The sequence below is a fragment of the Crocodylus porosus genome, unplaced genomic scaffold (assembly GCF_001723895.1).
Source record: "Crocodylus porosus isolate Cpor-Errol unplaced genomic scaffold, CroPor_comp1, whole genome shotgun sequence".
In the NCBI taxonomy this organism is placed as follows: Eukaryota; Metazoa; Chordata; order Crocodylia; family Crocodylidae; genus Crocodylus; species Crocodylus porosus.
The window spans coordinates 8,226,724-8,253,903 of NW_017728931.1; the positions used below are offsets into that span (position 1 = coordinate 8,226,724).

General features: G+C 48.9%; 2 protein-coding genes across 3 annotated transcripts in view; one reads left to right on the forward strand and one right to left on the reverse strand.

The window, feature by feature from the left end:
* The window catches only part of M6PR (mannose-6-phosphate receptor, cation dependent), an 8,154-nt gene extending 4,143 nt beyond the window's left edge, over window positions 1-4,011 (forward strand). Inside the window, exons 5-7 of the mRNA XM_019544136.1 lie at window positions 245-375; window positions 1,199-1,325; window positions 2,336-4,011. Of these exons, the coding sequence (XP_019399681.1) occupies window positions 245-375; window positions 1,199-1,325; window positions 2,336-2,458 (381 nt within the window). The 3' untranslated portion in view covers window positions 2,459-4,011. The remainder of the gene's footprint in view (window positions 1-244; window positions 376-1,198; window positions 1,326-2,335) is intronic.
* A 2,102-nt stretch (window positions 4,012-6,113) lies between these two features.
* On the reverse strand, window positions 6,114-24,688 carry PHC1 (polyhomeotic homolog 1). Of its 2 annotated transcripts, XM_019544134.1 has the most exons (14): window positions 24,413-24,688; window positions 23,599-23,709; window positions 21,972-22,049; window positions 20,898-21,047; window positions 19,699-19,854; window positions 18,078-18,579; window positions 16,944-17,722; window positions 15,680-15,827; window positions 15,261-15,472; window positions 13,928-14,042; window positions 9,349-9,457; window positions 8,510-8,660; window positions 7,756-7,987; window positions 6,114-7,356 (listed from the first exon to the last, which is right to left on the reverse strand). In XM_019544134.1, exons 1-14 carry the CDS (start codon window positions 24,527-24,529, stop codon window positions 7,202-7,204), a joined length of 3,015 nt encoding a protein of 1,004 aa, XP_019399679.1. In that variant the 5' UTR covers window positions 24,530-24,688; the 3' UTR covers window positions 6,114-7,201. The 2 variants fall into 2 exon arrangements, with proteins under 2 accessions (XP_019399679.1, XP_019399680.1); XM_019544135.1 differs by lacking the exon at window positions 19,699-19,854 and having other exon boundaries at window positions 24,413-24,685.
* Window positions 24,689-27,180: the final 2,492 nt, after the last annotated feature.

The following is a 27,180-nucleotide window of genomic DNA, read 5'->3' on the forward strand; positions in this document are numbered from 1 at the left end:
AAGATCTTCCCCAGGATAGAAGTCAGGCTAATGGGCCTGTAGTTAGCCGGATCCACTCTCCTCCCTTTCTTGAAGATCGGCACCACGTTGGTTTTAGTATGAAGGGCTGAGATTGGGGTCAGTTGTGGTTTGAGCCCTTGAGGAGGTGGGCATAGGTTCTCTGTGCCTCTCTGCTGGATGGGTGGGACCATTGGGAAGGGGTCAGGGTGTATTTCTTTAGACTGGTCTTCTCTACCATGTGCAGGACAGCTTCATTATGGCATGGGAGGAGCGGGACAAGGAGCAGGAATGTTTCTACCTCTTTGAGATGGACAGCAGTGTGGCCTGCCCACCTGAGGACTCTCACCTCAGCATTGGCTCTATTCTGCTCATTACGTGAGTTGCTGCTGGGGCTTTCATTTGGAGGGAACCAGTTCCAAGCCTTTGGTGATGATTAGGAACATCACAAATGCCGTCAGAACAGACCATTGGCCTATCACTGCTGCCTAGCTATAAGGCCTTTCACCTGTGGTTCTGCAAGAGTTTTATAAGTAGGGTGACCATAGTAACCATAATTTGAGGGAAATCTGGGACTAGGAGGGATGAAGGTGGACACTATGGAGCAGGGCTGGGCAGGGCGGTGTGTGTACCCCCCTCTGTGCAGCTCTCAAGAGTGAGGCTGGGACAGATGGACCAGCCCCCACCCCAACCTTGCAGCTTCCAGGATAGATGGACCTCCCTTCCATGCCCTGCTCTACTGGGAAATGCACTCCGCTTACAGCCTATCAGAATGCAGACCAGGGAGCAGCCTGTTGATTGGGCTCTCTGGAGGAAGTTGAAGCAAAAGTCCCAGATTGCCCAGCTTCTTAGTCAGGAGTTAGGCATGTGCAGGTGGGTTTCCACCAATCCAAAATTTCTGCTTCAGTTTTCTCCAATGGCTGGGACATTGAGACTGTGTTTCTGAAATCTGGGACAGCTCTGGCCAATCCGGAACATATGGTCGTTTCATTTATAGGTGTTACATGGTAGAACCTGCTTGCCACCCTGCAAGAAAGGGTAGCTGGGGCAGATCAGTTGCCTAGAATGTTTTATGCCCCTGCATAGGGCTCTTTCTTCTGACTGGGGCTGAACTGTTGGCTGTAAGGCCTAACAGAAGACTGCTGGGCCAGGTTCCCATTGGTTTCCCCTTCATTTTTTTATCTTCAATGCTCTTCCCCAGGCTTGCATCAGTGATCGCGGTCTACATTGTGGGGGGATTCCTCTACCAGCGTCTGGTGGTGGGAGCAAAGGGCATGGAGCAGTTCCCTCACTTTGCCTTCTGGCAGGATCTGGGCAACCTGGTGGCGGTGAGTGAAACTTATCACAGATGCTCAGTCCAGCCCAACTGTAAACAGGGAAGAAGGGGAAGCCCCTGGGGTCTTGAGACCTAATGTGTCTCAAGTTTGAGGCTGAAGATGACTTGTGGGATAAGATTCCTCCAAGGTGGACTCTTGCATGGTTGGGAGTAGGTGATGAGTTCTGGGGAACATTCTCCTCAGTCCAGGTTTCCTCTTCAGTGTTGGTGTCTAGCAACTGACTTGCACATTAGAAGCTTTGCTAATGATCCTTTGGTAGCATTTGGTAACCTGTAGCCTGCAGTTATAAGATCTGGCCTGGGAAGCAGGGAGAGAAGTAGCAGTGGATGTTTCCTAGTGCTGGCCCACCTTGAACCAGATCCAGGTCATTTCAGCCCACAGCTGCAGAAATGGGTCATCTGAGGGCCTATGGCATTTCTCACAGGGAGAAATGTGAAACATAGAACCATAGCTGTTCCAATGTAGAGAATTCCTCCTGGCCGCCTCAAAATTATCTGGCAGCTGCCTTAGCTGTAGCATTCATCATCTGCTTCCTATCTTAATGCAGTATTGTTGCATGCACTTAAGGAACCACAATGTTCCACCCCCAAGCCAGGTGGGCTGAAAGATCCCCCTGTGCATGTGTATCTACGTGTGCATCAATGTACTTTTCCTAATGTGCATTAAATTTAGTATCTCCAGTGAGGAACTAAATGAATGTTAGGCTGCACTAATGCACAGTAGCGCAAGTGCATACTTTTCAGGTGATGCTTAATGTGCAGTAGCTATTCTACTGTGTACTAGCATATTAGCATGTTTTTTATGCACTGCTTTTATGTCCAGAATTACACTACTGCACATGTGTAGATGGGCCCAGAGTTAAGAGTTCTGGAGCTTTCCAGTTGCGTAGGGGCTTCAAAGCTGGGCACAGCCCATAAGGAGAAGCAGGGAACAGGCTGGCTTGTTCAGTCCCATGAAATGGATGTGCTATATGACCTCCATGTAATAACCTGTCTTCACAGGATGGCTGTGACTTTGTCTGCCGCTCCAAGCCTCGAAATGCCCCAGCTGCGTACCGTGGTGTGGGGGATGACCAACTGGGTGAGGAGTCTGAAGAACGGGATGACCACTTGCTACCAATGTGACCAGACTTGAGGCACTGAGTTCTCCCCCTTCCTTGCTGCGCTCGCTCTCCCAGGTGTTACTGGCCACTCCTTTTGTGCTCTTCTCTACCACAATCTGATTTTCTTTGAACTGTTTGCTTTTGCCACAGCTGCTGTTTTGATTCCCCACTTTTTCACCCCAGCCCATCACAGAACCTCTCTGTCCCTGCAGCCCTGGTACCAGTGGGCAGGCCTGGGAGGCACACTGCTGCACAAGCTAACAGGGCAGGAGCAGCTGGAAGGTTCTGTGCACACCTGCCAAGGCAGGAAGGAGCCCCCAGTCAGCATGGAGAGGGGGTCTCTAGTGTGTGAGGGCTTCTGAAACAACTGGGAATGGGGAGGGGAATATTTCTGTACTTTTTCTATCAGGCTTACTGGATCTGTGAGACACTGGATTGTTCCCCATTTAAATGCACTTTCTGCTTTCTTTGCTTCTGTGCTATCCCACAAACTGTTCACTGCCCACCTTCCCCCTCTCCCCAGCGCCATCCCAGCAGGGCTGTTCTGCCCAACTCCATGAGGCTGGAGGCAGGCAGCAGCCTCCCTGCAACCTGCCTTTTCCTGGCAGCAGCCTGAATCGAACAGCGCACGCTAATTTCTTTCAGCTTCAGCAGAAGGACGTCACCAAAACTCATAGGTTTTGCTAAGGAGACTGCACCCAACAAGTCACGGGAGTCAATATGGTTTTGTGACTTCCTATTTAAAAGGGGCAAGGGGGAAGACTCTCAACCTCCTCCTTCATCACAAGGAAGCCAAATGTACTTCTGGGCAGGAGCCTGGAAAATGACACTGACCTCAAGGGTAGTTGAGAGTCTAGATAGTGACTTGGCTTCCAGCACAAGCTTTGCCTAAGCAGAAGTGTTGAGTGGCCATGCCACTATGGAGTTCATAAAGCTGTGATCTTGACTGGCCCTCATGGAGATCATGACAGCCTTCAGTAGGTATTATTTTTTAGCTGTGGGACTGTCTAGATCTTATTTTTTATAAAGGAAACATGGATGAGAACAGCATGGCATGAAATACTGAAAACAGGGCAGCTGATTGCTGCTGCTGCATAAAAAGTGGTGGGCTGGGGGTCTGGCTTAGCTACACCTCTCCCACCCCTTTGGATGCCATGTAGGACCTGCTCTCTTCCAACACAACCTACTGGTTGCATATGCATCCCTGCTCAGCTGTGCTGGAAAGCCTCACTACCTACTACAGGTGAGATCAGAGCTGCATGGCATTGGTGCTACCCCCATTACAAAAGCAGCAGCTACAGGGGTATGATATGATGGATAGAAGTCAGTGAAACTTGCAGGTACTTAGCACCTTGGTCTCTAATACAAGATGGTAGCCTCTACCAGTAAGCAACCAGCCAGTTCCAGTCCACCGCATGACTGATGGGCAGAGCTACTCAGTATAGAACAGAAGTGATTGACCAAAAGGAAAAATATATTTTTGTAATGTGAACAAAGGAAGATTGCAGAAGTAGGGGTGTGAGATGAGGCTCAGACTCTGGTCTCTCTGAGGGAGGAAGAAAGGCATGGGCAGAAGATTAAATGCTTTGGTGCTGGGCTTGGAGTGGGAAAAACTGTTTTTCTCTTGGGCTTCTGTTGTTATCTTTAAATCTCATAACATGGGGAAAAAATAGGAAGTCACTGAATCTGTTCTGTTACTGGTTTCCATGGTGGTATTCAAATACATTTTTGTACAAAAACTTTAAATAAAATGATGGAAATAAACCCAACCCCTCAAATTCTGCACTTGTATTATAGCAACAAGTAAGAGGGTTCTGTGGCTTGAGTCTGCCAGTTCCCTTCACCCACAAAGGGGAAAACTAGACCTTGTTTTAGTCATTACTTATAGAACAGTAATACTGAAAAGACTGTTAGGAATTCACATTTAGTCCAGCCCCCTGCTTAAGGCAGGATCATCCCTGCTAACTAGAACATGGCCAGGCAATTATTTGGGCCTGAGGGCTGCATAAGCTGTTGTGGTAGCTGCCACAGACCATGTCAGCACCTTCCCCCTCCTCCTTCCCTACACTGCAACTCACCAAAATTCCAGTTGTTCGGGAGCAGGAGGGGTGGGGGAGGATAGGATCACCGGACAGTGACAATGTATGGGCAGGTCTGGGCTAGAGCCACAATCCACTGCCTGCACACTCCCAAGAAGCAGATTGAGACTGCCCTCCCCCATGATCCCAGCCCAGACCCTGGACACAGCTCCTCACCAGCCCACATAGCTCCCTGGAACTGTGTCCAGGGCCTGGATCTTGGGGTGGGGGCAGAGCTGAAAGCTACTACTGGGCCTTGCTGAAGGGCTGCAGTACCCATAAAGGGGCATGAAAGGCTGTGAACCCAGCAGAGGAGGCTCATAGAATTTAGCTTCCCTTCCTTCCCCTGACCTGGGGCATGCAGCCCGCAGGCAGGAGAGGGGAGTGGACCCAGCAACATCTTCATACCCCACCACTTGCAGCAGACAAGACAATGCTGGGACTGGGTGGGAAGTGGGTGGAGCTGGGGCACCCCATCCCATGGCTCACCCCAGGATGCTGGCAACCCCCCAACCTCACCAGCTTAGCATGGAGCAGAGCAGTGCAGGGGCAGACTGCCTACAGCTCCCTGCCCAGTTGCATGCGGTCTCCATGAGGACTGGAGCTCTCACTAGGGCTTACGCTGCTTTGCCCCATGCCAAGCTCGTGAGGCTGAGGGCTGCCAAGCAGGCACCCCAGGGTGAGCTGTAGGCTTGCATGGGATGGGGGTACGCCAGCACCACCTGGCAGGGTCAAGGGACCCACCACAGCCTGGACCAGAAAAAAAAAGGTTTCACATGCTGAATCCAACCTACAGACCACATTTTGCCTCCTTTCCTAAACAGTCATTTGCCTAACCTGTTCCTAAAAATCTCTGGGGACAAAGCTCTCACAGTTAATAGGCCCATACCCAAAATACCAAAACCACTTTGTAAACTTACCACAAGTAAAATGGGGAGGAGGGTGCTGTCAATGTCCTGTCACTGCAAGGCCAGGTACCTAGGTAGTGACCATGTCAAGTTAAATCAGATTCCTACAGACCACATCTATATTCGCATCCACCTTAGAAGCAAAGCTTTCTAGCACGTTTAGACTGCCTAACTCTCCAATGATATAGTTAGTTGCTGCAGGACTGATGAATCAAGCCAGTCATACCTGCCCCTGACCCATGTGCACTTGGGACAGAAGATCTCAATTTACCAACATTTCTGACACCTTGATAGGAAGCCCAGCCTGGTATCTTAGAATTTCAAACTGTGAGCAGCTTGCTCTTCATGTTGGGTTTCAGATGGATCTAAGTCAACCTCTGTATTGTTCTGAGCAGACTGGCAGAGTCAGGCCAATCTGACTCACTCATGCTGCCACTGAAACTGACACTTGCAAGTCCCACAGTGCTAGCTTTTAGCAGGCATATCTCAGTCTTCCTGCTCCACAACATTCTGGGAAAATCCTTGCTTTGCTTTTATTAAAGGAAAGGGCCTCTGCCAGACCTGCTAGCAGAAACTCTGCAAATTGATCTGCCAGCTCTAAAGAACAGCAACTGGCTCTCATGCACTTGTCAGGCAAACCCCAGCCCATCAAGTGGGCTCCTGAAGAGCAGCAACAAAGGAACAGTGCTCAGTCTTTCAAGCATTCTTTTTACTCAGGAAGAGAAATACTTGTTTTACAGCCAAAAATAAGAGGCCCGAGGCAGGTAGTACAACCCTGCCTGCTGAAAATTTATCCCAGTAGCTCTCCTGTGGACAGCACAGAAGAGAGACAAAATAATACAAACTGAAAAGAGAACACTTAAAAAAATAAAATAAAGCCAGCTCATACTAATGTGGAGCCTCACCACTTTTGAAAACTCCTGCTTTGGATCCGTAAGCGGTGCCCCAGCCCCAGAGAGAGGTGCTGCAGGGTTCCCAAATGAACGCCTGCTCAGAAGTGCTCAGATTAAACCCTTTCTACTGGCCGGTTTGGGGCAAAATGACACCGCAGTACGTACAGCCTTCACACTGTATCACTGACAGAAACAGTAAAGCTAAGGCAGTTCCTAGTGCTCTGGGCCTCCAAGATTTGGTTCTTATACCAGAACAGGCACAAACCCTGCTTGGGACCACAGTCTAGATACTTTCAAGAGCAAAATGGGAGGTGGCTCTGCTGCTCTTACCCATCTGCCCACCCCTGTGACATCTGTGACTTGCCCCACCCCCCAAACTTCACACCAGACAACAACGGTTGCTCCCAGTGTCAGCGCTGGGCAAGCTCCACTCTGTGAATCAAAGTTCTGGTATGGCAAGAGGTTCAGATGAAACAACTCAGGATCTAGCAGCCCCGCAGTCGCAGGAAGGGGCTGGCATTATCTCCATACCTCCCAAGAGCCTCTGATGAGGCAGAAAGAGGTCCTTATTCCCTTCCTAAGAGTTCTACCTTCTGTTCTTCGCAGAGGGATTACTTAAGATTGAGTGAGATGCACTCATGGAAGGAAAGAACAGTTTCAAGGCCTCAGGTGGAATTTTCTTCCTCCACATAGCACCAATGAGAGGCCAAAACCTGGGCTTCCAAGTGGCAGTTTCACTCTTAAAAAATGTCCTCCCTCAACCTTCTGTTATGCAAGATCATGGACAATGGCCCTGTTCCCTCCCTCCACTGCCCAGCAGGTAGCCCCCACAGCTGGTGAGTGCCCTGGGGTTCAGGCAGAAGGGAGACCTCAAGCACCAGGGCCATTAGGTCTCTTTGAGGACATTGATCTTGGCGCAAATCTTGAGGGCAGGGCCCAGCTTGATGTTCATGGCACTCATCAGGTGCTCCTCCTTCAGCAGCAAAAGAGCCTGGCCATCAATCTCCTGTGAGCGGAACTCCTCTGCAATCTCCTGGCAGCCTGCAATAGGAGTGAGAAGGGGGAGGCACAGTGAGACTGCCCACTGCTCACACACTCCCTGTTTTGAGAGTGTGCCCTTGCTCTCATCTTGCCCTGCCAGCCTGACAAGTGAGAAAAAAAAAAAGTGGGCTAGGAAGCTCCCTAACCTACTGTCCCTACGTTAGGGAGCTACAAGGGGGGTGGACCATACTGTCTCCTCCAGCTCAGGATTTGCCTTAGTCAGGACCCATGGGGATAGGAGTGAGAAGGAACAAGAATATGGGGCACCAGCCTCCACATTTCAATCTCCCTGTCGGCAACTTTCATCCCACGATATCAAAAAGGAACCTGACAGCCCTCCCTATTCTACCAGGACATATATTCAAGGAAAGGGGATGGCAAAGAGGGGCTTAACCTCACCCTGCAGGGATGCGATGAACTCATACACCTCCTCCACGCTCCAACGGCTGGGGTTACTGGACAAGAACACTGGGTTGATGCCATGTAGGTCAGGGGTAGGTGGGGCCATGCTGGAGTTGGTAAGGTCCCGGTCTCCATGACTGGCTCTCACTGACAGGGGTCCAGGGGATGTTGGAGACAAAGCCTCATCATAGCTGGAGTTGTCAGAGCCTCGACTGGAGTCTTCCTGGCCCTGCAGGTCCCATGTACCAGGCAGGTGCAGAGGAAAAAAAGGAAGATAAGTCCAGGGTAATTTCTCAGTATCAGGAGAAGCTTGGAGTGATTGGCTCCATGGTTTCTGCCTGAAGCATATTCTCCGCATACTACGCGAGTGGGAAATGGTCACACCAACAGCTGCATCTGGGGTGGAATGAGACAGATATTTCTACAAGGAGAGCCACATTCACACCGCCGTCATGGGAGCACGGCAGAATAACATTTCCCCTGGAGTTTCTGATGGAAGGGGCAATTTACTGAGGCTTAATGGACTTTGGCTAGGACATCTGACTTAGCCATATAGCCACGGGAATTTCGTCCCCATCACCGCAAATGGCCAGAATTTCTGTTTGTATCTCAGCCAAAGCAGTATATCCAAAGCCCGAGAGGCAGGACATCCAACAGAAAGGATATGAATAATGCCAATGGGGTTGAAGCATGGCTGAGATACAAAAGTCGGAAGCCCCAGCACAGACCACACCAGAAGAGGTATCCTCACCCGGTGCCGCTTGCCCTGGATTTTGGCTCGAGCAATCTCCGAGCTGCTGCGCCGAGGCCCACGCCGACGCACACGGGCATAGTTAGCTTCCTGGAATTCCTTCATCTTCTTTCTCTGCATCCGAAACTGATGGCTGCAACTCACATTGTACCTTAAATAAGGAAGAGAAGAGAAGTCAAAGAAAACAGTTCTACTCTTCCTAATCCAACTGAAGATAGGGGCTGGTCCAGAAGACAGGGATACAGAATATGGGGGATGCCAACTCCCTGTTGTTATGAAGCACCAAGGTCTGCTCCACTATAGCCAGCCCTTCTCCCAAAGGACATACTTGCTTTTGCACAACCAACACCTAGAGACCCTGAGCTGTGCACTAATCAGATCCCTTCCCCCAAGGTATAACAGGATCCACAAGAGCAACTTGCAACCGGAGGAGACAACATCTCCTGGCCTGACTTTCCCATGTGGTTTCTGCCTTGTGCCCTCTGGGAGCTCAGAGCCCCACAGCCTGGGAAGACCATTTAGTTAGCACAAGCGAGCAGAGTGCCAGTAACATGTCAGCTTGGCCAGCTCTGAGTATGACTACCATGGACAAGGGTCCTCCAAGATGTAGAAACATCCCAGGTGTAAGGCTGGGTGGCTGCACCCACCTTCTGCCAAACTAGTGAGCATCTTTTCACTGGATGGTCAAGGTACAGGTCCAATCCAGCAGGCTCTCCATGGCCAATGCAGTCCTGCCTGAAGGCCCAGAAGGACTGAGCTCTCCGCATCTCATTCAGGAAACAAAGGTGCCTACCCATGGGAAACAGACAGCGAGGAAGCACACAATGCCTGACTGTTACCTTTTTGCACAAGTCATGGAGCAAAACCTCTTGGAGCCACGGAACTGGCTGGCTGGGGCATAATTCCCACAGTATTCACACTTCAGTAGGTTCGCTTTCTTGTCCAGCTCTAGGGAAACAGAGTGTGAAACTGTTACAAGCAAAGGAAGTATGTCAGCATTATGCACTGTTCCCACCTACCACCAGTGGTCAGAGATATGCCCCAAATAAACTCAGCCAGGGGTCTATGGAGAGCCACCCAGTTGTCAGTCTGTACAGCTGGCAGCAGAGCTGTGCTGCTACGCAGCACATCCACAAGAGGTGGGTAGTGGCATCACCTTCAACATTAAGCAGGAGTAACTGACAAATAAGCAGCTGTGGACCAAGCAGCAGAATCAGCACCACCACCAGGATGTGGTGGGGACAGCAGGTGTCAATGTGGTACCTCCTGAAAGGCCAAGTGCATCCTTTGACGGTGCTGTGACATGGCAAGTACAGGATGCCACTATAATAAGCCTGCCCAGCCCCCAGGCATGGGTCTACAATTCCTCAACAGTAGAGCAGGTGGAAGATGTCAGAATCTCAACAGTTATGAAGGTGGACGAAGGCTGTGGCAGAACAAGAACTCCCAATTGTCTTGGCTTCCTCGCCATTGGATCAAGGTCCCACTCTGTCAAGAACTGTGTGGAGGCTGCTGTGCAGCAACTTCTCCACACTAAAAGAAATCATATGCAGGCATCTTCCATGACCAGGGCTGTGAGGTCTGAAAGGTCCTAGTCATGAACTGGCATGGAAGCCGCAGTTACAAGGAGGTCGTCTAGGTCTTGAATGAGGCAGGAGTGCAATTTGGCAATGGCAACAGCAACAGAACAGCCCTCATTAAGATCTGCTCAGCTCGCCCCACATGGGGAGGGGGCTAGAAAAGGTGCCTTAAACATAATCTGCCTACCTTCTTCCTGACTGGATAACTGCATCCAATGGGATCACCTTCGCTGTGGTCAAAATCATTTAAGACACGCAATCAATTTTAGGACCTGGAGCCTCAGGACCCTCATGGATAATCCTAATAGTGAGCACCCAAAGTGCTGCACTGCAACTGTGGCTCAAGAACTCAGGCAGAAGAACACTGAGGTTGCTGTAGTAAGCAAGACCCAGCAAGTGGGAGATAGGCAGCTCAAAGAACAAGGAGGTGGTTATATCCTCTTCTGGAAGGTAAGCAGGACTGAGAATGCTGACTTCACAGAGCTGGTTTGGTCATTAAGAATGAACTCATGAACCAACTCAATGAGTTCCCTGACTGCCTCATGACTGACTACCAGTCTTAAGTTGTGGGAAGCCAATATGCCACTGTCATCAGCATTTATGTCCTGACTCTTGATGCTGCTAACAAAACCAAGGAGGAATTTTATGCCAACCTTGACCAAGTCCTTTCTGACATTCTGGAGGGAGACAGACTTATTCTGCTTGGCGACTTCAATGCCAGAGTTGGAAGGGACTCAGATCTCTGGAACAGAACCACAGGTAAGGAATGACTGGGAACAGTCAAGTCCAATGGCATCCTCCTCTTGACCAAATGTGCAGAACAGGGTCACCACCACCAACACCCTATTCTGCCACAAAAACAGGCACAAAGACATCATGACACCACCTGCGATCTAAACATTGGCACTTGATTGACGTCATTGTTTGTGCCCAGAACTGCAAAGATGTCTGCATCATCCGACCTATGCTAGGAGCCGATGACACCCAAATTGATCACCAACTCATCCACTTGATTATGCCACTCAAACTGGTTCCCGAACAACAGCTGTAGCAGAAGCAAATGCCACAGAAGATCAACACTGAAGGACTCACAGACCCAATCAAGCAAGAACTATTTCACCAGTGCCTCAACAAAAAAACTGTCCACTCAGCAACAATGGGTGAAAGTCAGCAATGCTGGGGGCGTCTTCAAGTCCACCATCATCAGTGCCTATGAAGAGATACTTGGATTCTCACCCAAGAAACATCAAGACTGGTTTGATGAGAATGACTGGGAGATCCAAGAATTGATCAACTGGAAGCACAAGGCTTTTGTACTTGGCAGAATGACACCAACCCCAAGTGAAAGAAACTGAATCTTCAACAAGCCTAGGCAGAAGTCCAAAAGAGGTGGTGGAAGAAAAGGAGAAGGCCATTCAACATCTCGCTGACAACCACAATATGCATAGCTGTTTGTTTGTTTTTTTCCAGGGCCATCAAAGCCATCTACAGTCCAAACACTCAGGGACCAACTGTCTTGAGGACTAAGGATGGAGAAGACTTGATCAAGGAAAGGGGAGCCATCAACAGCCATTGGAAGGAACATTTTGAGGACTTTCTCAGTCAAGACTCTGTTGTTGATAGGAGTGCTCCAATCTTGGAATCCCTCCAACCTTTGATAAGGTGAGGAAAGCCATCAAGCAGATGAAGAACAAGGCATCTGGAGTTGATGAAATCCCCACTGAAATATTCAAGTGGGTGGTGAGGAGCTCACATCATAGCTCCATGCCCTCCTATTAAGGATCTGAAACAATGAGGAAATCCCAGATTACCTCAGAAATTCCAAGACCACGACAATCTTCAAGAAGAGAGACAGGTCTTACTGTGGAAGTTACAGAGGGATTGCCTTGCTGTCCACTACAGGAAAAATCATTGTGAGAACCCTCCTGAACAGTCTCCTTCTACTTGCTAAACAGCTCCTCCTGCAACTTCAGTGTGGATTTAGGGCATCAAGAAGCAAATCTGACATGATCTTCACAGCTTGCCAGCAGCAAGAAAAATGCCAGGAACATAAATCCCTCTACATGGCCTTCTTTGACCTCATGCAAACCTTCAACTGTCAACCAAGAAGCACTGTGGAAGATCCTTCTTAAGTACGGATGCCCACCAAAATTTGTCACCATTCTCTGACTGCTCCGTTACGGTATGTAAGTGGTGATTCTCAGTAACGGACCTATCACAGATCCCTTTGCAGTTAAGATGGGAGTTCAGCAGGGATCTGGCATCACTCAAACACTCTTCTCGATATTCCTTACTGTGATGTTACATCTGACCACCAAGCTTCCAGTCGGAGTGGAGCTCCACTACCAGAATGGATGGTAAGCTGTTTAATCTCAGCTGACCGAGCAAAAACCAAGATCATCCCAACCTCAATCACTCAGCTCCAGTATGCTGATTTTATTGTAGTTGGCTGATGATGCTATAGTGGACTGATGATGATGATGCCAGAGGCAGACCTTCAGGCAATCATCAATGTCTTTACTGAGGCATGTAAGTTAATGGAACTGCTGCTTAACTTTACAGAAGACTAAGGTCCTCCCCTTCAGCAAGCTCATAATGAGCAATCCTCAGCTCCAGTAATTCAGATTCATGGTGAGACTCTGGAGAATGTTGAGTATTTCCCATACCTCAGAAGCCATCTCTCAGAGTAAGCTGACATTGATTAAAAAAAATTCAACACTGCCTTAAAAGTGCAAGTGCAACCTTCAGATGCCTGAAGAAATGAGTGTTTGAAGATCATGACATTAGATCCAAAACCAAGCTCATGGTTTATCCAGTAGTGTGATCCCCACCTTACTGTACAGAGCTGAGACATGGACAACATACAAGAAACACCTCAAAATTACTAGAGAAGTACAAATGTTGCCTATGGAAGACCCTTCGAATCCAGCGGGAAGTTAGATGCACCAACATCAGCATCCTCTCACAAGCAAACACCATGGGCATCATGGCAATGATCATCCAACATCAACTTTGTTAGGCCAGCCACGTCATCCAGACATCTGACTCCAGAAGCAATTTTTGTCCTCCCAACTTAGTCAAGATGCATGCTCAAGAGGAGGGCAGAGAAAAGCACCTAAAAATTGTCCTCAAGGCCAGCTTGAAAAAAAAAGTAACATCAACATCAAATCGTGGAAGACTATCATCCCAAGACCACCCCAAATGAAGGAAGAGTCCACTGCAGGTATCTCAGTACTCTGAAAGCTTACAACGACAACAGGAAACAAAAGTGGGAGCAGCAAAAACAGAATGTTGTGGACCTAACCAAGATTCCAGAGCCACCTACCCCACACAGAAATGTATGCCCAAGTTGCAAGAGTCTGTCATTCCCAAAACAGCCTCATCACTCATCTTTGGAACCACGTAGAAAACAATCACGGAAGACAATCATTCTCGACTGTGAGGGATTGCCAATGGATGAAATCTGTACAGAAGCCTTCTGGAGAGGGGTTCAAAGACAATGGCAGAGTAGTCCTCTAATTGCTTTCAGTGGGTCTCCAAGTATGTCAGGCACCCTATTCCTCACAAAAGCAGATCTCCTCCAGTTGACACTCTGCACACAACATGACCCCAGGACCACCTTCCTATGGAGAAGACCAGACCCTTCTTCCTACTGCCAGGAGGGTTCCTAGTTAGTCTCTGATGGGTTTCTTCCCCCGTTTCTCTGAAATGGAGATACTAGATGCAAGGCTGGATTTTGAACCTCCCTCTCCTACTCCCTCTGGAGAAAAGCCCATGTACACATATGGTAGAAATGCCATTTCTTTGATGTGTCAGGTTTCCCAGAGCTTCAACTCACCAGCAGTTGCACTGTCTCCTCCCGGGGAGTTGCTGGACTGGTTCTCACTCTGCCCCAAGGGTGTACCTGCTTGCAGTGGCTTCTCAGACTCTTTGAGGATCTGAGAGCAGCCCACCTGCAAAGGGGAAGACAGACAGGCCAGTCAGCAAGCACACCTCCTCCCCTGCAGTCCCTTCACCCCAATCTCATCAGAGCTCAATGGACCCCTCCCCACGCACAGGGAGGGGATGGAACCACAAAGCAGTCATTCATTCCATACCAACTAATGCCTCTTAGCCACTGCTTGCCCAGAACCCCAGTGCCCCCACACTGCTGTTGATGAAACACAAATAAATCAACATGGATGCTGTACTCAGTCACCTTTATTGAGCCATTGGCATGAATCTGTCACATAAGCAAGTGTGTCAGGAAGACATACTGCTGCTTATAAAATGTTCTGCTTTGTAAGAGCAGCTGTAGGTACCCCTCCCCCCTTGTATTATGACTCAGGTTAGGATCACAGGAATGTAGGGTGAGAAGGGACCTCATGAAGTCACCTAGTCCAGCCCTCTGCTAAGGGCAAGATCATCCCTGACAAATATCTAACCTGCTCTAGAAAATGTTCAGAGATGGAGAGGTTACAGCTCTTCTAAGTAGCCTGTTCCAATGCCTGACCACCCTCATAGTCAGAAAGCTCCCATAATCTCCGATCTAAGTTGTCCCTGCTGCAGTTTGAGGCCATTGTTCCTAGTCCGCTCCCCTACAGGCAGAGAAAAGTCCATCTCCACCACATCTATACTTGCCTTTCAGGTATTTGAAGACTTATCAAATCCCCACTGTCTTCTCTTCTCCCAACTATACAGTCATAGTTCTTTCAGCCTTTCCTTCTAAGTCCCGCTTAGCAGATCTCTAATAGTTTTTGTCACTCTCAGCTGGAATCTTTCCAATCTGTCTACATCTTTCTTGAAGTGTGGGGCCAAAAACTGGGCCCAATACCCCGGTGTTGAAGAGTGGATAGATCACTCCTCTCAGTTTACAAGAGACTCTCGTTAATGCAACCCAGCATGCCTTTTTTTTTTTTTTTTTGACAACAAGAGCACACTGTTGACTCATACTCAGCTTGTAAACCCCAGGTCATTCTCCCCATGTTTGCACCTTCCATTCCCCTTTCCATCTAGCCTGTTAACTCCTGGCCTCTTACACTGGAGAAGGAAACTATAGACCAACCCTTTCCTCTACCCTGCAATGGTACCTGGAGAATTTTCCTGTCATGGTGTTAAAAGATTTGCTGCACAGAAAGTAGCTTCCACCCAAGGCAGCTTTGATTCCACCCCACCTGGAACCCAGCTCTTACCGGGAATGGCTCCGCTCCTTCCTGAATAACAAAGCCTTCAATGATGTGTGTTAGAATTTGGGGCTTCACAATAGCTTGTGGGGGTTTGGAGTCTCCCGTCTGCCGTGTCACCATTGCCAAGTTGGGGGCAGGAGTAGAGGCAGCGGTGGTAATGGACCCTGTTTCACTGGAGGGGGTGCTTGGGGTTACGCTGGGGGCAGGCTCAGATTTCTCTAGAAAAAACACATAAATAAAAGCCACTGTAAGAAATGAGGCCACTGGACCATCCAACTCAGCAAGCCCATCTTCTCTGTTCTAACCTCGCTTTAGATAGCCTGTCTGTCCAGCCTGGCATCCTGTTTGTTCCTATTCCCCTGCACAATATCAGATCAGACTCCTATTTCATCCAAAGCAATCAAAGCCCTTTGTAGGCCACTCACCTCCAAGGCCACTCTTCTCCTCTATGTTTTTTGGGCTGTCTGCTACAGGAGAGGACTTGGCAGGCAAGAGTGCAGTGGCACTGGGTGACTCCTCCTTCTCCTCCTCTGAATCTGCCTTGCGCTTCACTGCTACGGTTTGGGGTTTGCCCTGTGGGAGAAAATAAGGAGAAAGACAGGTGAAGCACAAAACCTATCAAGGGCCACAGAGGAAATTCCTTACGCTGCCTTATCCTTTCACCTCCTCACCCTTCCAGCTCCAGCCTAGTTCCTTGTCATGAGAACACTTCAGACTCCCCACCACCACGTATCTAGACTGTCACACATTTGCCTAGTAGGGAACAAAACATTATAACAACAGTGTCTTCAGGAACATACCATCACCTTGCTGTACTACCCCAACTTAGCAGCATCAGGACCCCAGCAACTCCAGGTAATAAACAAGGGACTCATATTGGCATACTGAAAAGCCAGCAAAAACCAGTGGCTTGAAACCTGACACATGGTTACCAAACTAGTTGGCTGCTAGCGAAACTCTGCTCCTCACCAAGGCAAGTGAAACAGCAGCAGAGAGCCTTTTCTTGTTCTGGGGCCAGAGACTGTTACATGAACTCATGGTTTCAAAAAACAGCAGCCAAAGAGTTGAGAAACACAACAGCCCAAGTCTACCCTCAGCAATATTGGTGAAACCCACAGGAAACGTGACTGCAGTGGATATCTGGTATGATGAAAGGTACTGGTTCAACATGTGAAGCAGAGACATTGGCACCACTGAGACAGGGACCCATGCAGCCTCAGGGAATGAAAATTATGCCTATGTTTTTTCCTTGGAGGGACTCCTGGAAACATGGGTGCAGGTCATCAGGGAATCCTCAAGGCCCTAAAGCAGGCCCTGCTTTAGTGGCTGATAGCACAATCCAAAGGGTCCACCTCTAATTGGGAGTGAAAATTTGGCAATGTTCTCTGCCTTGGTGTTTGCTGAGAGACAACAAAGCCAGTTAATGCTAACTGGGACAGTGGGTTTGTGATGGAGAAACCTGCCTCATTTAGAGAATTGACACGCCATGCATTGGCTGCATGAGAATAACTCACGGTCATCAACCATTTGGAACCAGAGTTCTAGAGAGGAAAGGCCCCATGCTACCTTTCCCAACTGCCCCCCATATCTTACTGGTCTAAGGTTCATTAGAAATGGGTGCCCTAACCATGAGCCAAAGGGGATGCCTCCAAACCCCACAGCCCCACACACACACACCCCATCACTTACTGGCAAGTGCACAGACTGCATGTAGAATGCTCCTGGCACCTGAGCCATGACTGGCGGTGAAGCTGTGTTCTTCACCATGTGCGCTGTGCCTTGAACTTGAGCCAAGTTGACCCCAGTAGTGAGGGGAGGGGCTTCCTGTGTCGAAGCTGTAACAGTGGATGCCTGGGATGATGGGGAAGCAGCATGGGCTTGAGAAACAGGCTGGACAACGGCTGGCATCCCCCGGGGAGCAGGCACTGCGGTGGTGATCTGAGCCAAACCCAAGGCCTGGGCTTGGGCTGAGCCCTGCTGGCGGCTCCCCACTACTTGCACTGGGATGTGGGGTGGGGGCTGCTGCGCTGCTGACATTTTGACAGCCCCTAGCTGAGGAGGTTTTATGGGGGCCACAGGGGGCTTGGACTGAATGGGAACAGGCGACTTGGTAGCTTGCTGACATGAGACATCCTGCTGGAGCTGTATGGGCTGAGGCTGGGACTGCAGCATGGGCTGAACCACAAGGGTCTGAGCCTGCTGCTGACTTTGAGGTGGCAGAGCCTGCTGTGGCAGGGATGGCACTTGCTGTTGCTGTTGCTGCTGCTGGGTTAGAGGCGGTGTTTGTTGTTGCTGCTGCTGCTGGGCCAGCTGGAGGTGAGTGGCAGTATGGAGGAGCTGGGATTGGCGGTGCTGGAATTGTTGCTGGTGATGAATGGCTATCTGCTGCTGGATCACCACTTGCTTCTGCAGGTGAATCTGCTGTTGCTGCTGGATCAGCGAGTGGGGCTGGATCTGTGTGTAGGTGGCTACAGAGGGACGAGAATTACAGAGGATACGTTAACAACAAAGCAGCAGCCCAGAGACAGGCAGACTGGAATACAGCACCCTTCCACTTCCACCAGGTGGCTTTCAAAACCTTGCTCTAACAGGAGCCACAACTTTCTGGCAGAAGATGGAAAGGCCCACAACTGTCTTCCCCTTGTCTCCCTGTGGGGTGACACTCCATGAAGAAGGGCACACTGGAAGGGAGGAAATAAGAAGGCTATGTTAAGAAGCTCTCCCTGCTGGGTTTTAAGAAGGCAGTGTTGAGTGAAAAAGCTGGGTTTGGGAACTGAAGCAGAAGGGGGCAGCAGCAGAGGTGGAAGCAGGACTGTTGCTTACCGGAGCTGATCAAGGTCTGGCTGGGCGCTGGGGTAGCTGTCCTGGTCAGGTTCATGCCCACTGTTTGCTGCCCGCTGCCATCTGCTTCAGCTTTCTTTGCTGCTGCTGCGTTCTCCATCTCTGTCTGGCTTCCCTGACTCACTGTTACGCCCTGGGCAGCTGCAACTGGCAGTGGCTGAACCACCCCAGTACCTTTCCTTTGGCAGCTGCTGGCAGGGCCAGCTGAGTTTGCCTGGCCTAGACCTGCAGTGGCTTGGCTCCCGCCACCTGCCACCATACCCCCAGAGACACTGTTACTGCCTGCTGCCCCCTGACTAAGGTTGAGAGACTGGCCTGTACTACCGGAAGAGGCTTGTGCTACTGCCAAGGTCTGGCCAGCACTGGTGGCCTGTGGTAGGCTCGAAGCCTGGGAGTTTCCTTGTAAGGCTGCCTTCTGAGCAGAGCCCTGAAGCTGGGCATTAGTGGCTGAGGTCTGCTGGCTCCTCACAGCCAAATTCTGCACCTAGAAACACACAGAAAACACAGTCCATTTGTTCAGGTCACCTTTACAGATGCCTATTGCCTCACAGTATGACAGAGGTGGGGAGCTGAGGAATACCACAGAAGATCCAGTCCAACTTCACTACCAGACTTGGTCCACAGACTCTAGATCCCCACACATAGATTTGACTAGGACTGGGAGTGTTGCCCGCCTGACGGGACCATCTCTTGGAAAGAGTCAAACCTGAATTCCCTCTTGCTCCAGCTCTGATGGAAGTTAAAGATCCCATGGCACCTTCTGAATGAACCTAAGAATACTATTCCCATTGGAGAGATAATTCTTTTGCCACAAGCTGTGCAAGACTCAGTAACTCCCCTTTTACTTTTGAGGCAGACTCCCTGGGTACACGGCTCTCCACTTGTGAGGCCCAGATCTCTCCTCCCTGCCTGCAGGCCCCTCAGATCTCTCCAGTTTATCCTTGCTCTTTGGTGTTCCCATCTTCTTCACTGATTCCCCCTCCATTGGCTGTGTTTGTCTTCAAGCATGATGACAGTTGACTTTACTCAAAAAAAAAAAACAAAAACAAAAAACCCACACAGGGCAGAGACAGATTGGAGACAACTGCAGCAGAGGCAAAAAGGAGCAGAGGCTCAGCTGATCAAAAACCAAACCTCCAGATATTCCAGGAGTAGTCAAGAAAGGCAAGACAAGTGATAGGCCTGGAGGACCTCCTACAAATTAAGGCAAGGGATGAATCCCGGAGCCTGGTCAGTCTTTGGCTTCTTTAAGACTGACCAAAGGAGTAACAGGTTAATGCTGGCAAAGGCTCTTTGTTGGGGAGCACATGTCCCACTGGAAACCGGCCTCAGAACCCTGCACTCAATAACATGGGAGTTGCCAAGCAATCATAAAAATGGGAATGGCTCCAGTGGTGGGCCACTCCAGGAAGTGAGACAGAAAATGTATCCTCCCTTTGGAGGCAAGACAACAGTGTGTTAACACATGGGCACGAGAGAACAAAGCCTGTGCCTTGCAGTGGTACAAGGGTCAGAAAAGGCAGGCAGAATAGAGCAAGCCCTCTACAGAGACAGACTGGAGAGGGGTGCATGTGTGTGGGGGAGTGGAGGGGGCGGCACTGACCTGGTCTGTGTCTGTGTGGACCCCAGGAGACTGAGCGGGTGGCACCTCCTGCTGGACAGCAGCCACAGCCCCGTTAGGCATCAGGATGAGCTGGGAGGTAAGAGGCACATTGCGGCCCAAGGTCCGGTTCACCTGCAACAGGTTCCCCAGCTGCGGCTGTTGGGGGAGGGTTGGGTAGTGTGAAGAGCAGGAGGAGTGGAGGGGAAGAGAAAGAGTGAAAGAGAGAGAAAGAAAGCGAACCACAAGAGGATTACAAAGCAAAACTGGGCTGCAGCATTCCCAACCCACCCAGTGTTATGTTTTAGAGTATGGCCCTGACGACCATGGAACTGGGGACAGCATTCCTGTGGGGAGGTGTTGTCTTCTAGAACACATGGGAAAGGAAGCTGGGAGGGCTGCCATAGGGTCATCCAGGACAACTAAGAGACTGGGATTTTATTTCCAGATGTCTGTCTGGGATTGGCAGATAAGTAAGCATAACAGCAGCCCAGGATGATTGGAGAGAAGGGGATTATAAAACAGAGCCCCAGATAGGTTGAGAGGAAGGGAGTTATTTTTCAGATACAACACTGACCCTAGGGATGACCATGGAAAAAGTTAATTTTTGATACACAGCCTTACCCAGGATTGATTTGGAGAACGATGTACACCTTTCACACCAATGTCTCTTGGCCAAGCCTGAGTACAGACAACCACCATTTCTGAGCTACATACCTGAGCTTGGGAATGTTTGAAGAAATTAATTTGCCAGATAAATATCTGTTCCAGAACTAGTTGAGAGGAGAAGGCTTATATTTCAGATCAGTAACCGAGCCTGGGATTTGCTAAGAGGGGACCGTTATTTTATGTGCACACCTAGTCTAGTGAGAAGTGCCATGGGATCTTTGCCATTCATACAGAGCAGAGAAAACCCAGATCTTAAAAGTTTAATCCACTGACTCTCCCTATGCAGCAGAACATATTGAACTTGGTACACCCACTTTAGACGGCCGAGTCAATCCTACTCTGGATCAAACCTATGGACCCAGCACTAGAGATTTCCAATCTGGATTTAAACTATATCATATTATCCCTGAGTCAGCTACATCCAAGTCAAGGATTGATCTCAAAACAGGGATTTATTTTGGCAGTCATAAGAGCCCTGGATTGTTTGAACAGCCAGGATTAGGTGGGGACAAGTTCTACATGCAATCTCTTACCCGGAGGTACATCTGGGCCTGCGACTGGTTGAGAGGCGGTGAGGTGGCATTCCCCAGGAGCACAGACTGCGTCAAGGTGGCGGTGCTGGGGGAGCTCACACTCTGCGAGCGGCTGATGAGTTGGGCAGCTGATGTGGTGGCTAGATTGATCTTCAAACAGAGAAGAGTCCCAAATCTCACTGGCAGAACTAGAGTCAGAAACAAGGCCTCCACAACCCAGCATGAGAGCTCACTCACCACAGCAAGATAGGAAATGGCACTCTAAGGCCAGGCCTTTCCCTGTTGTCTACAACATGAACTGGAAGGGATCAGGGAGACCATATCTATACCACAGAGCATGACTCACAGCCCCGCTGTTTTCTTCCCTTAAGGGAGCAATACCTTGTTAGCCAGGGTGAGGAAAAAAACAGGCAGGCTTCAGCACCAGCAGTTGTTCTAGGCCCCCTCATTAATGTCTAGGATCTCTTGCACTAAGCCCTGGACACTACCTCCCTAAATACTGCAGGTCCGAGCGTTAGCATCCATCACCCAAGCTGATGGACACCTGTGCTGCTAGTAAGGGGCTCCAACACCTCATGAGGAAGAGGCTCCTTTTCCCCACATGATGCTAGCATTTCAAGCAATTACACATTTCCAGCCTCCTCCCACCCCAATCCAATAAGCACCCCATCAATTCTCTGGCCACTTCCAGCCTCTTCAGTCCCACCTACAAAGCCTTGGCATGCTGACACCCAATGACTGCTCCTCCTGCTATCCCAAACAGGAGCTTTCCAGCTGCTGGTCCCTCCCTGAGGCACAATCCCTCTCTCACCCCATTCTTTCACCATAAGAGATCACTTCCCATTTTCCTAGCCAAAGATGCCTTTCACACCACAAGACCCGAGACCTCTAGGTTCCCTAACCCTCATCCATAATGACAGTGCCCAATATCCTTGCTGTTGCCAGCTTGCACCCACAAGCCATGGCTTCCCACCATCTTCAGCAACTTTTTGCCCCTTGAAGCCTGTTCTCCAAAAAGGGGAGAAGTGAGGAGGCAGAAAGGCAAGCCATGCAGGGGAGAGGGTGTTTACTTACAGAGGCCTGGGTGGTGGTGGTCTGTTGGGGGGTGCTGGTGTTGGGGGAGTTTGCCTGTCTGCTAGCTGCAATTGTAGCCTGGGAGAAAAGGAAAGATGGGAGTATATGAGCATCTAGAGTGGACCTCCCAGTTCTATTCCGAAATTTAGCCAAGACTGAGTAGCCAATCCCATCACTGATGCCATCCCAAACTCCTACAAGCTGGTGCACAACCCAGCCATGGCAAGTCCCTGCTTCCCCTTCCATTCCCAACCAGGCACATACAGCAACTTGGCAGAGCTCCTCCTCTCACATCAGGTCTTGTACCACTTTATTGTTACCTGCTATACACGCCTCCCTTGGGAATTCATTAGGGATGCTGCACTAACAACACATCTGACACTAAATCAAAACAGTGAAAACTTAGTACATGCCATCCTCTCACCCAGGCCAAAGACAAACACTCTACCATTCCCACTTCTACTTACAGCACATGCCACACAGCCAATCACAACCACACTCTGACCAGGTCCCCTTGCTCCCCAGGCCAGTATTTTTGTGGATACTAGGTAAAGCAGTTCAATTTAGGTTTACGAGAACTGGAAAGATGGCATCCATAGGGGACACATTTCAAATTAGGGTGCCTGTGGTCTGTGGAATACAGCAGCTGTTGGGCTGGAAGGTGTGTGCCTGCAGATGGGGATGGTATGTCCCATTATGTGAGTTAGCTTCTCAGTCCCTTGCCTTTGTGATTTAAGGCTGTTGCTCATTCAATGAACTCAGCATCAACTGCTTCACAAACAGTTCAGCCTCCTTGGAGAGTACTTCCTATCCCACAAAACTGCAGTCAGGGACCTGGGAAAGTTCTCTCCCAAGCTGTGCAGCACGCAAGCAGTTAGAGAGAGTGATACCCGACACAAGGTAAACTCATCAGATGGCTGACTGAGGCCATTCTGTCTATTACATACAATCATCTTCAGGGCAGGGTAACATGTGACAGAAAAAGTAGCAGTCTGTGAAGACTGTGTGTCCAATAGCCAACTACTATTCAAATGCTTGGTATAAGTAAATAAACCTTAATTTTAAAAAAATGTTGCACCAGATCTATTCAAGGTTCATCATTAAAAGATGTGAGTGGACACAAAAGCAGACTGCTAGTAAAAAGTGTTAGGCAGAAAGAGACAAAAAATTTTCACTTGTAATGTGGAAAAATAAACTAACAAGTTGCATAGAAAAATTCAAAAGATGGAAAACCTACTCTAATGTAACATTTCAAACGGAAAGACACAAGCGCATAAAACTCAAATTGTGGCCCATTTTACATCCATCTCAGAATGTAACCATACCCGCTACCTCTACAATAATCTGTGTCTTATAAAAGGGCAATGGCAGATGTTGGTAATATACCTCCCAGTTAATAGTATAATCACTGGAAACCCCAAAGAACTATTCCAGTTCTATTCTATATTTGAAGATAGACTGGAACTCCCCCCATGAGCACCTGGTTTACCTTCATTAGGCAGGTGCGTTACCATAGCAACAAGGAGTCCTAGTCACATACCAGGAACCGCATGGCATTCAGTGATGTACATGCATAAAATAGTAAGGCAGTCCCAAGGGATAAGCAATCCTTTCCTTGATAACTCACCTGCTGGACAGCAGCCAGGCTGTGGAGTTGGGCAGTGTTAAGCTGCTGCTGGAGCATAAACTGGTGGAAGTACTGGGCTGCATTGGGTTGTCTCTGCAGGGCCTGAAGGGCCTGGAGAAAGGAAAAACTTTCAAAAAGAGACCCACACTTCCAAAAAGCATGTCCAAGACACTAAAGGATCTAAAGAACTGCCACAAGACCATCCAAAGCCTGAACGGCGAGTCCACAAGCCACTGGATTAAGTCTAGAAGGAGGACACAGGACATCAGATGGGACAGTATAGCCAGCAATGGGATACTAGACCCAACTGATCGTAGGTGTACTCCAGTGCAGCAGGAAGTGCAGTAACCAGACTTAAAGAATTCAGGAAGATGTAAGTTTCAGTGCTACAAGAGAAGGATAAATGCCCTTAATGAAACCCAGTTGCGTATTATGCAGAGGAGCTGGGATACTGAGCTGCATGACTCCATTGTCTGGCTCTAGGACATCAGGACAAAAGTTTGGTTTTGTCCAAGAATACAAGCCAATAGACTAAGAGGCTGGATCCTGGACAAAGTGAACCAACAGCTCCTTCAGTGAGACAGGGAACAGAATATCAGACTATACAGCCAAGGTCTGGTCAGGCTGGACACCTCCCATCTTCCTAGACTTGAAAATATGCCAAGCCCATGACCAGAATCCCAGTGACATTTGAAGAAACAGAGGGAAGCAGTAGGGTACTTCCCCTTGCAAGGTCTTCTCCTCACCCCGCTCCCCCTTTCCTCCTCCCCATCTTGTTGTCCTGTCCAGCTCCTGAACACAAGTTTCTTCTCACCTGGACCGCCTGTCGCTCATACAGAGACATCTGAGAAATCTGTGGACGAGTACTTCCTCCAGACCCTGAACTCCCATTGGTGGAGCTGGAGGAGTTCTGCTCACTTTCAGTCTCCATGGTGACAGGTCCCAGGGAACTCAAACTGAGGGAACTGACTCAAGACCTAAGTCAAAGAGAATGAAAAACTCAGTTGCACAAAAGCAGAGGTTCCCAAACTTTTTCTTATTGCATCCCCCCTTCCAGACTTACCAGACGCCCATGTACTCCTACTAGCATGTTTTATAATTTAACTCTTTAAATGTCCCATTAGTATTATAATGAAATTAAATCTGCCATTACCCAATTTTTCCCACATACCCCCAGAGGTGCCTTGTGTACCCCCAGGAGTACACGTACCACAGTTTGGAAACCCCTGCACTAAGGAAAGAACCAAACTTTTGCTCCACTGTATTGCTGATGGCTTTTTAACTTGAAGCCAGTCCTAGGCTCCCCTACCAGTGCCCCTCTGTGCTGCCCTGCAGACCCCCAGGCTAGACCCATCATTTAACCTAACATATGGTCATCATTTATCATCACAATTATAAACCAAATGTGTGCAATGGCAGTTACTTGGCCACACCTGGGCTCTTATAAAGGCATGACAGTGAAGTACCAGCTATATACCATTCAGGGAATTATACAGTTACAGAAAAAATTGAGTTAGTTTAAAACGCAGAGAACTGGGAAGTAGCGCAGTGTGCAACTTGTCATCCATCTCCCTCCTCGCAGTTCCTGAACCTTTTCTCCCCAATCCAACAAACCTAACTTCTAGCTCCATCTTCCTGCTAGTCAATCTGGCTAATGCATCCCCTTCCTGCTCAGCCTGTCACACTGATTGAGAGAGTGTTTATGGACTGTTAGACTGAGACCTGGCAGCCAGGCAGAAAGTTGTGTTGAGACAGCACTGTGAGGGCCAGGAATTTTGGGCAGGTGAGGAACGACCAACCGGAATGAACTGGGTCACTTGGGGAATGTGTGTCAGAGCAAGGGGACCAGAGATTTTCTAACTTTCCCTTGGTAGAGCCCAACTTTCCAGCAGCAGAAAGATGGAGGTTAGTGAAAGACTGGACAAAGGCAGATGAAGCTGGAAGCCCTTGTCCATGTGATCAGGACTGGTTTCTGGCAAAAAGTTAGATGTGCTGGGAAATACCAGCAGGGTCTGTTGGCAATAAAAAAAATGAAGGCTACAAATGGAGAGCAATACAGACCAAAGAAGGGCAAGGACAGTGCTGGTTCGAAATTCTCTCAAATCTGCAAAATGCCAATTTTTCATTTATTTTTCACAAACCCATGATGTGGAAACAGGTCTCTTTCAACAAGTCTTGCAGCAGATGTAGGCTGGAAACCTGCTCAATTTCTCTGCACCCTGCCTAGAAGAGCACCTACAGTCAGGACTCCAGGATTACCAACTACCCACAGCACCAGAGCAGTCCCATCATGCAGGTTTCCCTATGGATTAGACTTCCCTCCAATTCTTGGGCACCCTGGCCCCAGAGCTGTCTTCACAAGCTATGGACAATGGAAGGCGTGGAGCCCCAAACTGGAACTGGCAGCAAGGCAGGGTTGTCATGGAACAAGCCACCCCAGAGTATCTGGCACCTACTAACCGAAATGAAAATAATTCCTATCAGTTGTGCTGTTGCCCACTGTCAATTATTAGTAGTTTCAAATGACAGTACAAAGCTGACAACAACATCTCAACTTCAGCTGGCAGCTGCCAGTGATCCCCTAGAGCATATTTCATTTCAGATGCCTGATATTTCCAAAACAGAATATTGTAGGACTTCTGCAAAACCAAAATTCACGTTTTTGTTTTTCGTTCTCCCTTGGGATGAAATGTTTCCTCAGCACTCAAAGAGTCATCCTAAACAGAAATCCAATTCCCTAGCCTCATCTAATTAGGAATCAATGCAGTCCTGCATCACCTGATCTCAGCAGTTCCTGATCTATAGTCTAACGGCCCCTATGGAACACAGAATGCATCATTACAGGATATCCCCCTTCGACACAACATGCACAGTAGCTACAAGGGCTGCATAAGCACCACATACTAGGTAGCCCATACCACAGGCCTGTAGCTTTTTCTGAACAACTGCAGCTTCTTGAGACCGAACCAAAATTTGAAAACTGAACAAAGGGGTGGACATCAGAGGGAAGGTGGCTCCAAATAACTCGCTTGCCAAGTCAGTAACAGAGGCAAAGCTTGCAAGCTTCAATCATCCAGCCCAAGATTTTTAACAATGAAAACACCCTCTTCCCCACAGCTATTACAGAAAAAACGCCTTATTATAAAATTCAGCAAACAGGCAACTCAGTCACATCCCAGCCATGCGTTTTAAAATCTAGGATGCTTGCTTGCAGACTGCTTCCTGCCCCAGCTAGAGTATAACATTATTATTTAGATTTCAGCTGGTTGAACTAGTAAACTGCTCCTTAGTTTTAAGAATAAATTAGTAACTAGCACCTCCCCTGCTCCCCATCTACTGGCCTGCATTCCCCCTGCCATTCCAGCTGCAAAGCCTAATTTAAATGACCACTGATGCCTTCCTGAAGGACTCTTTTAAACACAGCTAGAATACCCAATCAATAAATATAGCTAAAAGTCAAAGCTCTAGAAAATACAATTCTATTCTGTTGAAAATTTCCCCAAGGTTGTATGAAATATAAAAAATAAATCAAGATTGAAAATATGTGACGTGGAATAGATCTGAAGGGAAAGAATCTGGATT

Coding starts and splice junctions, on each gene's coding strand:
- PHC1 (XM_019544134.1), bottom strand. CDS start 24,529: ATGGAGACTGAAAGTGAGCAGAACTCCTCCAGCTCCACCAATGGGAGT. Junction 21,048..21,971: donor CCACCACCACCCAGGCCTCT/GTAAGTAAACAC, acceptor CTCTGTTTGAAG/ATCAATCTAGCCACCACATC. Junction 15,828..16,943: donor TGCAGTCTGTGCACTTGCCA/GTAAGTGATGGG, acceptor TTTCTCCCACAG/GGCAAACCCCAAACCGTAGC.